At 43.2% G+C, this 12,876-nt stretch overlaps 1 protein-coding gene across 2 annotated transcripts in view; it reads right to left on the bottom strand.

Annotated features, from left to right (window-relative positions):
* ADCYAP1R1 (ADCYAP receptor type I) overlaps positions 1-12,876 on the bottom strand; it is a 357,068-nt gene that overhangs the window by 194,938 nt on the left and 149,254 nt on the right. For both annotated transcript variants that reach the window (XM_073582199.1, XM_073582200.1), the window contains exon 3: positions 2,123-2,225. In XM_073582199.1, the coding sequence (XP_073438300.1) occupies positions 2,123-2,225 (103 nt within the window). The remainder of the gene's footprint in view (positions 1-2,122; positions 2,226-12,876) is intronic.

The following is a 12,876-nucleotide window of genomic DNA, read 5'->3' on the forward strand; positions in this document are numbered from 1 at the left end:
ATGAGTAGGTGAGAATATGAGAATAGCCTGGGTTACACTATGAGCAGGTGAGAATATGAGAATAGCCTGGATTACACTATGAGTAGGTGAGAATATGAGAATAGCCTGGGTTACACTATGAGCAGGTGAGAATATGAGAATAGCCTGGATTACACTATGAGTAGCTGAGAATATGAGAATAGCCTGGGTTACACTATGAGTAGCTGAGAATATGAGAATAGCCTGGGTTACACTATGAGCAGGTGAGAATATGAGAATAGCCTGGATTACACTATGAGTAGCTGAGAATATGAGAATAGCCTGGGTTACACTATGAGTAGCTGAGAATATGAGAATAGCCTGGGTTACACTATGAGCAGGTGAGAATATGAGAACAGCCTGGGTTACACTATGAGTAGCTGAGAATATGAGAATAGCCTGGGTTACACTATGAGCAGGTGAGAATATGAGAATAGCCTGGGTTACACTATGAGCAGGTGAGAATATGAGAACAGCCTGGGTTACACTATGAGTAGCTGAGAATATGAGAATAGCCTGGATTACACTATGAGTAGCTGAGAATATGAGAATAGCCTGGGTTACACTATGAGTAGCTGAGAATATGAGAATAGCCTGGGTTACACTATGAGTAGCTGAGAATATGAGAATAGCCTGGGTTACACTATGAGCAGGTGAGAATATGAGAACAGCCTGGGTTACACTATGAGTAGGTGAGAATATGAGAATAGCCTGGGTTACACTATGAGTAGCTGAGAATATGAGAATAGCCTGGGTTACACTATGAGCAGGTGAGAATATGAGAATAGCCTGGGTTACACTATGAGTAGGTGAGAATATGAGAATAGCCTGGGTTACACTATGAGTAGGTGAGAATATGAGAATAGCCTGGGTTACACTATGAGTAGGTGAGAATATGAGAATAGCCTGGGTTACACTATGAGCAGGTGAGAATATGAGAATAGCCTGGATTACACTATGAGTAGCTGAGAATATGAGAATAGCCTGGATTACACTATGAGTAGCTGAGAATATGAGAATAGCCTGGGTTACACTATGAGTAGCTGAGAATATGAGAATAGTCTGGGTTACACTATGAGTAGCTGTGAATATGAGAATAGTCTGGGTTACACTATGAGCAGGTGAGAATATGATATTAGCCTGGGTTACACTATGAGTAGCTGAGAATATGAGAATAGCCTGGGATACACTGTGAGTAGCTGGGTTAGTTTAGCGTGGAAGCTTTGTTTGGGTTATGTGTAAGAATTATTTTTTACTTTCTTGTTAAGAATATGAGAAAAGACTAAACTATGTTTTAATTAGTTGAGAATATCTTGATTTTTGTCAAGTGTCATTCACACACTGATTCGAGTGCAGGGTCGGCCCGAATGTATAGGCGAACTAGGCGGCCGCATAGGGCGCCGACCGAAAGGGGGCGCCAGAGAAAAAATAGAAAAAATTATAAAAAATCTTTTCAAAAGGCAAAAAGTTTTAGGGATGGAAAGAAAAGTGTACATATTTAAGGGCAAATATGACGCAAGAGAGGTTGGTTGGGTTGGCAACAATTTCGATAGAATCTGAAGTTGCTAAACAAATTAATCTCGGTGACTTAGTGTCATCCTTTTCAAAAAAAAGGCAAGGAAGCAAAAATTTTAATTACCTATGGTCGTTTTTGTTTTGTGTTATTGATTACTTTGTATATATTTGTCCTATACAACTTCTCAGAAGATTAAAGAGTTAGGAGAGAGTTAATTAATCATTGTTGTTGTGGTTTATTTTGCTCCTAAATTTATATCCCAAGTTTTCATCTACTGCCAAGAATAGTAGGGGCGCAACAAAATAGTTTCGCCTAGGGCGCCGTGATCTCTCGGGCCGGCCCTGTTCGAGAGAAATAATAAAAAACTGTTGCTGAAAGTAGAAATCGTTATGGCAGTACGACCCGGGCAGGATGACGGAGTGGACTGTGGACATTGTTCCTAGAGATCTTCCTCACACAGTCCGCAGCCCCAGTACTCAACGTGCAATATCAAACCTGCCGCTATAGTCCTAGTGGTGTCCCGGGAATTAAAGCTTCTAACACAACTGATTTTTTATGGTCTTTTTATACTCTATGAGTATTAATTACCTGACTGCGAATCATTCCACATTTCAGCCTCGTATCTCTGGATTTTCTCTGCACAAGCCTCCTCTTCCTTCTTGATCAGACAGTATGGGTGCATCACGGCCATCTGAGAACATAAACAAAGTTTTAAATCAATTACATCATGAAACCTTTTACCCAATGTTTATGACAAATAGTCCTACACAATGGATCCACTATAATAATTTAACAAGTAATTGTAAAGTAGACACTTAAGGAGTTACATCTGACCAGGAACAACCCTTTCACTCCTTTTCTTCCTACAGATCAGATCTTTTTTCACTGTGACATCTGGATACATCACAAGCGCTCCCCAAACGGTCCAGAAGTCCTGCCCCATCATTAGACTTCCTCTTTCACCGCCTTTCAGATGGATGGTGCCAGGAGGAATCTGAATTTTGTCTTCTCCACAAGAGACACTCAGTCCAGCTCCTAGAATTTAGTCCATGAACCATTAGAAAAGTTTTTGGGAATTTACAAACTTTATATTAGCTTCTAAACTAGAACAGGTGACACTTCAACGTGGTGGGCGGATTGCGTCATCTCCGCCGATCATCCTCCACCGCGGTCATGTCACAGTCACAGTCTATACTTTGTCCGCATGTTGAGCCTCATTCTTCGATTCTGTGTAAAGTGTTGAAAATTACAGTCATTTCTCAGGCACTTATGGTAAAAAAAAAAATGAAAGAACAATCTTGTGTAATCCCAGCCAAAAGTGGCTCAGTCAATTTCTATTACTTTCTGAGAAGGAAAAATCATAGACATTCAGGAACGAAGCTACTAAGTCATCAAAATGTTCGGTTCTTAAAATATAACCCATTAAAGGTAAAGGTCTGGGGGGAATACAGAAGACTGGCAGGTAGAGGCTCCTTGTTACAATGTTTCCTGGAAATATCTCAATGTAGATCTCCGCACGGGACAATTACACCTGTCTTCCTGCAGAACAGTCATTTACGATGGTGGGGGCAGTAGTCATCATAAGATGTAGAGTTAATCATGGATTGAACAACATGACGCTGCTCTTCCTTACAATGAGGTCCGCAGCCACTGGGTATTCCCTTCGTTGTCACGTGCCATCATGATCGATGGGATCTGGCGGCTTTGGATATTTCCCAGTTTTTGCCTACACACTGGCGCTCCCATCCATTCACTCTTACAGAGATTTTTGTTCTAATCACTTGGGGCCACATAATTCGGCACAGACCAAGAGTGAAGGATCTTCGTCAAAGATCGTTACTGATCGAAACGTGTCGCCTCTTCCCATCTGTTGGCTCATTTCTGGAGAGCCTGTTGCCTCATTTTCTATTTTAAAATGGATTGAATAAATCAAGATTGCTTTTAAGGAGCTGGAACAAATTTTCTTTTTCATGGTTTCCACGTTTGATCTACACGGAGTTCTGAGCACCTGCGGTGGTTGCCGGTGAGCTGGCCTTGCTTCCTTTACAATGACCATGACCAAGCTTGTGCAGGAGAGGGGCCCGCCGACACCACTGCCTACTTTAACCGGATGTGCATCCGCCGAGGACGCACATTCAGCTCAAGTATATTACAGCGTAGGGACTCTACAGCTCCCTGCGCCTCAATACACGCCGCTGGCCAATCAGAGGCTGGCAGCTGATTTCGGCAAGCCATTCACAAGCAGCGCAAGCCAGTGACGTCATACTCTTCCCATGCCGGCACAGTGAAGTAAGCTACTGAACAGGACGCCGCATGTCATGGGAGAAGAGGAAGGTAAAAATATTTTTTTTTTATGTTTTGGAAAACAGAACGGACATTATACTAGGAAGAGGCCCAGGATACTAGAATTGGTGTCATTATAATAAAATGGGGTTTCATTATATCTGAATGTGGTCCAGGATGGTGGTCATTATAGAGGAATTGGGTACAAGGAAGGGACCAAGGATGGCAGACATTATTATAGGATGAGGGACATTATAACAGAAAGGGGTCCATGATGGGGGACATTATACCAGGATGTGGGGACATTATAATAACAAAGTGCCTACAACAAGGGATGTTATAACAGGAAGGGGCCTAGAATGAGAGACATTAATACAGGATGGGGGCAAGAACAGTGGACATTATTAAAGAAAGAGGCAAGGACTGGAGACATTATTAAAGAAAGGGGCAAGTATGGAGGACATTATTACAGAAAGGGGTCAGGATGTGGGACATTATTGCAAGAAGGTGGCAGAATGGTGGAGATTAATACAAGAAGGTGCCATGATGGGACACAATTACACGTATGTCTTTATAGGATCTAGAATGCTACAAAGGCTCTTACATCTGACCACCATGGAGATGGGGGCCCAGGTCTTAATTTTTCCCTGGGGTCTATGTGACTCTAATTAGGCCACTAGCCAGATTCTAAGGGAAAGCTATGAAAGGATGGAAGGGAATAGTGAGATTAGTGAGGTGATAGGCCCGTCCAAAGAGTTTTAAGGCATGCTAAAAAAAAACTTTGGATATTGGGAATTAATCGGATTGTGAGGGACAGGGTATTCTAGAGAAGTGGTGCAGCATGAAAGAAGTCCTGGAGATGGGAGTGGGAGGTTCGGATTATAGGTGGTGTTATTCTCAGATCATTAGCGGAATGGGGAGGAGAGGTAGGATGATAGACTGAGATGAGGAGGAGATGTAGGGCGCTGCAGCACTGTGGAGAAGATGGGTAGGGTGGTAGACAGAGATGAGGAGGAGATGTAGGGCAGTGCAGATCTGTGGATAGGACAGGTATGGTGGTAGATGGAGGGAGGTGCAGACTTGTGGATCGCTTTGTGGGTGAGAGATAAGTTTATATTGTACTTTGTAGTAGATGGGTAACCAATACAATGACTGGCACAGGGAGGAGGCATCAGTGTAGTGGCTGGATAAAATTATTATCCTGGCTGCATTCATGATAGATTGGAGAAGGGAAAGACAGATTAGTAGAGAGCTGCAGTAGTTCAGACAAAAATGATAAAAAGTGACAGTAGAGTTTCTGCTGAGTCAAAGGTAAGAAAAGATTGAATACTTTTATTTATTAAATTTTTGAAGTGCAGATGACATGAGCGAGCAAGGGATCGGATGTAAGGAGTGAAGGAAAAATATGAGTCTAATATAACCTCAAGACAGCAGGAGTGCTGCTTGGGAGCTATGGTAGAAAAACACACGGAGATGGCAATATTAGAGTATGCACAGCATCATGGAAGAGCAATTCACTGCCTCCAATCATCAGGACAATTATGTAGTTGACTGACGAGTGATGGACGAGACCATAGTTGTTTTCACTACTAGACCGGTTATTGGGAAACGCACATTGATTGAATGTATAGTATATACACCTCCAATCCCAACTCATGGAATATATATATCCCGGTACGGTCACGGCCAAATTCCACAATAACAGAAGGAACTAGCTGCCATCACCAATCCTTTATACAGGCCGATTGGACACCAGTTACAGAGAGCATATTGTCAGGGGTGCGGTTTACAGAGCAAGAGGAGCAGAGCTGCTACTTTTTTAGATATTTAGCCTAAAAAGTATGCATTGCTTATAAAAAAATATACAAAGATATTACAAAATGGACAAAACAATACAGTATATAAGATCACATAAAATAAAAAGGTTAACTGAAGAAATGTGCTAAACCTGAACTCGCAGGGTTGGCTTTGTCTCTTATGAAAGGGAGCTCTTTGTCTTTTGGGGGTATTGATACAACACCACAATGCATTGTGTCTCCCAGGACTGACAATTATCATAGTTTTGCATTTGCTTTATTAACAAATCTGGTCATGGGATGAGTGGCTAAGTGTCTAAAAAATTATGGGATTACCAGATTCCATGATATCTTCACTAGAGATGGGTGAACCCAAACAGTAAAGTTCTGGGCCCATCCCGAACACAAACTTATCCATGAAATTTGTGCTCGGATTCGGCACCCTGAGCATTAAGTGTTTCCCACGCTGTCATCTGTATGAGAAACACCAATGGCTCTGTTCGGCGGTAAGATTATTGTCGTTGGTCAGAGAGCTACAGTTCCCATGATGCCATGGTGCACACAGGGACCTGATTTAGGAAACCGCAGTTTATCCTACCGGCTCATAGTAAAGTGCCGTTGAGAACACAGCCTCAGTGACTTGCAGTAACTTGGATGATGTCACATCTAATCACTGAAGCTGCGCTCGCAGCACCTCATTCTCCCATGGTTTTCAGCCCTGTACGGTCGCATCACGGTTGTAAACCATATATCGTATATCGCAGATCTTCACTTTGGTATGATGAGGGATGTGGTTGTATATTATTTTTCTATTGTTACAGGGGACAAGGGCTTCAATGGAATGGGCGTAAGATAAGTATCATGGTAGTTTATTATTTTCTGGGTTTTTTTTATAGGGGACAAGTGCTTTAATGGAATGGGTAGAAGGTGAGTATAACTTTGCCAGAATGTATTATACAGCGCAAGCTAAGCGTGCTCCCAGAGAGCACCAGTCATAGTGTGCCTCACACGATCACAGCAATAGCATGCCTCCATTCTTTACCAGCCAGATTGGTGCCCTCATGCAATGCCAGCCATAGAATACCGTTTTACTACATTAGCCAAGTGTGCTCCCATAGAATGCCATCCATAGTGAGCGCTCATATTATGCCAAGCATAGTGTGACCCATAAAGACCCAACAATAGCATGCCTCCATACAACATTAGCCAAATGTTACATTTATAGTGTCCACATACAGTGCTAACCAAGTGTGCTGCCATATTTTGCCATTCATAATGTAACCCCCTAAAGTGCTCTCAATAGCATGCCTCCATTTCTGTCATACTCTATCCAAATATTGTGCCAGTTGAAGTTTGTCCTCATGCATTGTTAGCCAAAAATGCCACCATACATTGCCAGTCACAGTATTCCCTCATGTGGTGCAAGCTATGGTGTGCTCCAAAAAGTGCCACTACCATCTACGGCATGAGCGCTTTCAGTGGCATGAGAGCACATCAATATACAGTACACATTACAGTCTGCCTAATGTCCAATAATCATCCAAAATGTTTCTCCATTGTCAGTGAGATTCCCAATAACAGATAGTAACATTGTATCCAGCTGGTGGTCCCAGGACGTTGTGCGGCAGCAGGGGGCCCCAGGTATAGCCTCTCAGCACAGTGTATGGTCACATTACCACAAAAGAAACTGGAATTAATTCCCTAAGAAGAGTCTGCTTTCTGTACACTGACCGAGAATTAGATTGTAGAACTTGTACTTTACGTGCTTTCTTGAAGGATGTGATTTCTTACAAACTATGCAAATTGTCTCTTCAGAGAGGAAGAGGATTAGAACTCTAATGCCACCGATTGGAAGTAGTGATCTTAAAAGTCAATTTCGACTTTACAACAAACCTTGCCACACGACTTAGGATAAAAGTCAAAACCATAATCTCAATTTGCAGACACTGTGTTTCGGGGTACTGCCCCTCATCAGTGCAAAGTGTGCGATCTGGTTTAGCAGTGTGAGAGGCATCTAATCGGGATCCAAAGGGTATCGTTTCTCTTTGTGGAAGAGTGACATGTCAAGCCTGCTATGCCAAGGTAAGGAGACTTTTAAGCCTTGCAATACTCCTCTGGGAAATTACATATGCAAATTATGTCTTCAAAAGGGAAGAGGACTAGAACTCACGTGCCACCTATTGGAAGTAGCATTCCTAATAGTCAATGTGAACCCTTTATGAGCCTTGTCACATGACAAGCGCCGTTAAAGGCCTCTATTGTGCATTAATTTACCAAGCAACCACCCCCTCGATGGATTGGTAGGCCGAGAGTGGTTGTCTCATTGGTATTTTTGCACCTATGTTGCCGCCATCTTAACTACATGGATCCAGGCCTCCTGCATTTGTTTGGAGGCCTGGGCAGGTAAACACCGCTGCCTTTTTTTCCTGCTGTTTTTGAATTTTTAAGTCCTCTTTTTATAGTTTTGCTGTTTAGTCCCAGAAGTAGGCACTAATGATACACCTACAGGGTATACCACAAGTGAGGGGACAGTGGTCCTTTAATAAATATGTCACAGAGCAGGAAACACCAGTGATTGAGGGACACAATCTATGGAAACTTCTCCCTCTTTTCCCTCTCATTCTCTTTTTCTCTCTCGCTTTCTCTTCCCTTCCCTTTGTTTTGTTCACTCTTTTTTCATCTCTCTGTTGTCTCTCCTTTCTCACTTACTTCCTCCACTTGTCATCTTTCTTGTTCTCTCTCCTTTGTTCTTTGTTTCTCTCTTCCTCATTCTTTCTTTTTCTCTCTCTTGTGTTTTCTTTTCCTTACCATCTTCCTCTTTTGTTCTCTTTTCTTTTCTCTTTTTGTTTCCCTTTCTCTCTTGTTCTCCCTCTAGCTTTCCAACTTTTGAGTTCTCTCTTTCCATCTCTCCCTTTCTCATTCTTTCTCATGCCATCTCTCTTGTTATCGCCTTTATTTTCTCTTTCTATCTTGCTCGTATTATTTCCATTGCTTGTTTTTAATTTCTCTCTTTTCCAACTTTTTTTTTCTTTTCATCTCTCTCTCTCATTCTTTCTAATGCCATCTCACTCTCTTGTTCTCTTCTTTCTTTTCTTTCTCTATCTTGCTCTTTTCATCTCCTTTTCTTGTTCTCTCTTTTATTCTCTCTTCTCTCTTTACATGTATTTTTCCTCTCCTCTTTTCCCTCTCATTTTCTCGTTCTCTTTTTGTTTTCTCTCTACATCTCTCTCTGTTCTCCTCTTCTCTCCCCCTTTCTCTTTTTGTGTGTAATTATCCCTTGTTGTGCTGACACAAAGTGACAACATGCCCTGCCCTGATTGCTGTGATTGGAAGGTCCAGCTCAGATGCAGAGAAGGACGGAGTGAAGCGCTCCAGCCTAGATGTCCAGAACTCCAGGTCCAGCCAGTATCCAGCGCTCTGGCCCTAGAATCATAGCATCATAGAATGGTAGAGCTGGAAGGGACCTCCTGGGCCATCTGGTCCAACCCCCTGCTCAAAGCAGGATTCACTAAATCATTCCAGACAGATGTTTTTCCAGCCTCTGAAGACTTCCATTGAAGGAGAACTCACCACCTCTAGTGGCTGCCTGTTCCACTCATTGATCACTCTAACTGTCAAAAAGTTTTTTTCTAATGTCTAATCTGTGTCTCCTCCAATTCAGTTTCATCCCATTGCTTCTAGTCTTTCCATGTGCAAATGAGAATAAAGATGATCCTTCTACAATGTGACAGCCCTTGAGATATTTGTAGACAGCTATTAAGTCTCCTCTCAGTCTTCTCCTCTGCAAGCTAAACATTCCCAAATCCTGCAACCTCTCCTCATAGGACAGGGTTTGCAGACCGGTCACCATTTTGGTCTCTCTTCTCTGAACTTGCTCCAGTTTGTTGATGTCGTTTTTAAAAATGTGGTGCCCAAAACTGGACACAGTATTCCAGATGAGGTCTGACCAAAGAGGAGTAGAGGGCAATAATGACTTCACGTGATCTAGACTGAATGCTTCTGTTAACACATCCTAGAATTGCATTTGCCTTTTTTGCTGCTGCATCACACTGTTGACTCATATTCAGTCTGTGATCTATTAGTATACCCAAGTCTTTTTACATGTGCTGTTGCTTAGCTCTATTCCTCCCATTCTATATATGCTTTTTTCGTTTTTACTGCCCAGATGTAGTACTTTGCATTTTTCCCTGTTAAAACCATTCTGTTAGTTGCTGCCCACTGCTCTAGTTTACTTACATCTTTTTGAATCCTCTCTCTCTCTTCCCTAGTATTAGCTATCCTTCCTAGCTTTGTGTCATCAGCAAATTTAATCAGTTTACCCTCAATTCCTTCATCTGAATCATTGATAAAGATGTTGAACAATACAGGGCCCAGGACAGAGCCCTGTGGTACCCCACTTGAGACATTCTTCCAACTGTAACTGCAGCCATTTACCACCACTCTTTGGTTCCGATCACTAAGCCAGTTATGAATCCACCTAACAGTTGCCTTGTCCATTCCATACTTAGTCATTTTTTAATAAGGATTGTGTGAGATACTTTGTCAATTGCTTTGCTGAAGTCAAGATATACTATACCTACAGCATTTCCCTGATCCACCCAGTCAGTGATTCTGTCACAGAAGGAAATTAAGTTAGTCTGATATGATTTATTAGCTACAAACCCATGCTGACTCTGTTTAATCACTTCATTCTTATCTAGGTACTTACATACATGTTGTTTAATAATTTGTTCAAAGATCTTTCCTGGTATAGAAGTCAGACTCACCAGCCTATAGTTTCCTGGGTCCACCTTCTTCCCCTTTTTGAAGATAGGAACAACATTTGCTCTTCTCCAGTCTTCTGGGACTTCTCCTCTTCTCCAAGAATTTTCAAAAATTAAGGAGAGGGGTTTAAAAATTTCATCTGCTATTTCCTTCAGTACTCTGGGGTGTAATTCATCTGGACCTGGACACTTGAGTTCATTTATGTTAGCTAAGTGTTTCCATACTATCTTTCTTTTTATAGATATCCTGGATTCTTCTATTCCTTTAATAGGGCAGTGAAAATCAGTTCCCTGTGTCCAGTGTTCCAGCTCCAGTACTCAGCGCTCGAGTTCCGGTGTCCAATGCTCTAGATACGGTGTCCAGAAATCCGGCTCCTGTGTCCAGCACGCCGGCCTTGGTATCCAATGCTCCAGCCCCAGTGTCCACCACTTCAGTTCCAGTGTCCAGTGCTCTGGCTTTGGTGTCCAGCACTCCAGCCCCAGTGTCCAGCACTCCGACTCCAGTATCCAGCGCTACAGCCTCAGTGTCCAGAATTCTGGCTCCGGTGTACAGCGCTCCAGCCCCAGTATCCAGCGCTCCGGCTCTGGTGACCAGCACTCCAGCCCCAGTGTCTTGCGTTCCAGCTCCAGGGTTCAGCGCTCCAGCTCCAGTGTCCAGCGCTCCGGCCCCAGTGTACTGCACTCCAGCTTCAGTGTTCAGCGCTCCAGCTCCAGTGTCCAGCTCTCCAGCCCCAGTGTCCAGCGCTCCAGCTCTGGTGTCCAGTGCTCTGGATATGGTGTCAGAACATAAACTATGCAAGATTGTTGGGATGGATTGTATACTGGGATACCAGACGGTAGAATGAGGTTTGCAGGGTTCGGTGGCCATGGACTATCAAGGTGGCCTCTGGACCAGGTTCCTGCCAATCATTTCAATCACCTCTACCATGTATCAATCTGCATGATTGTTTATGGTGAATACAATTGTAACAAACCCTCTGCTCTGAGAAGCATTAGGTGTGCACATGTTTCTAGCCTTTGTTTTTGAATGAGAATGATTCCAGTCATTGCCAGAAAGCAGAAATACAGAAAATGGAGATCAAAGTGAATAAAGTATATTACTGCAGTCACAAGATATAAAAAAATCTCTGTTAATAAGAAACAAAAGTCTAAGAGGTAACGTTTCTCCTTGTGGAGAGTGACAAGCCAGGCCTAGCATGTCAGAGTAAGGAGACTTATAAGCCATGCACGCTCCTCTGGGAAATTAAATATACAAATTTCCTCTTCAGAGAGGAAGAGGATTAGAACTTTAGCACCACCTATTGGAAGTAACAATCATGTGACAAGGCTCGTTAAAGGGTCGATACTGACGTTTAGAATTGCTGCTTCCAATAGGTGGTGCTAGAGTTCTAGTCCTCTTCCTCTCTGAAGAGACAATTTGCATAAGAAACAAAAGAAACCCCAAAATTACAAAAATCTCATAAAATTCCTGCAGACGTCAGAAGTGGAATTGTATTCCTGATTCCTGCTCACTTTTGCCTGGCACAGGGCAGAGATGAAGGACGCCAACACTTTTGCAGAACTTTTCTAAATTGGATGTATTTTTTGGCTGAAAACATCACATTTCCAATTGGCATTCATGGCTGGGAAACGACCCAGGGACAGAAACCGAACCTCCGAGAAAGGGGTAAATAAATTAACAATATGTCTTTATTATCTATGTTAAGTATTTCAAACATGTGACACAAAATTCATTTTGTACCTGCAGGTAATGTGCAGACCTATGTGTAACCATGGCAACAAACAAACAAAACAACACACGGCCAATTATAGACCTAAATCACCCAAAAAATGGGAAGGTGAGTGTAGGTAACAGCGGGTTCACAGGATGCAGTGACGAGACACGAGACTGAGTGTTGTTTTGGAAAGCAAAGTTTATGAACTGGAGCCGCTAGAGCTATACTGAGCAACCAAAAGGGGTAACACCAATTGTCCTCGCAGGGACTCAACAACAATAAAAACACTTTTCTTAATGAGAACGCGACTAACCCGGCAAGGCCGGCTATTATAGGGCCACGTAATGGCCAACTACGGGTCCTTATTTCCTAAAGTCAAGATATCCTTCCTGACGTCCCTCGGTGTTGCTGGTGTGGCTGCTTTGACATCGCTGATGTGGCTGTTTTGACGTCGCAGCCGCTGGGCCCAGCTGCTGAAGATCTGTTGTGATCTTCGGGCGCCTCAGCACCCAGGAGAAGTTGGGGCACAACAGGCCCTGAAGGATTCCTGGCGTTGGGGGCACAACAGGCCCTGAAGTAATCCTGGAGTTGGGGCACAACAAGCCCTGAAGGATCTCTGGCGTTGGGGGCGCAACAGGCCCTGAAGTAATCCTGTAGCTGGGGGAGGAGATGTTATGGTGTGGGCAACCCGGACATTTGCAGTCTGGCTGTCCCTCCAGGATTCGGAGGGAGCCCAACGCAGCCCCACCTCGTCCAGTGCATCTTGTGCACTCCACCCCGCCTGA

The sequence above is a fragment of the Dendrobates tinctorius genome, unplaced genomic scaffold, assembly GCF_039654945.1.
Source record: "Dendrobates tinctorius isolate UK_male_01 unplaced genomic scaffold, ASM3965494v1 ptg000070l, whole genome shotgun sequence".
Classification (NCBI taxonomy): domain Eukaryota; kingdom Metazoa; phylum Chordata; class Amphibia; order Anura; family Dendrobatidae; genus Dendrobates; species Dendrobates tinctorius.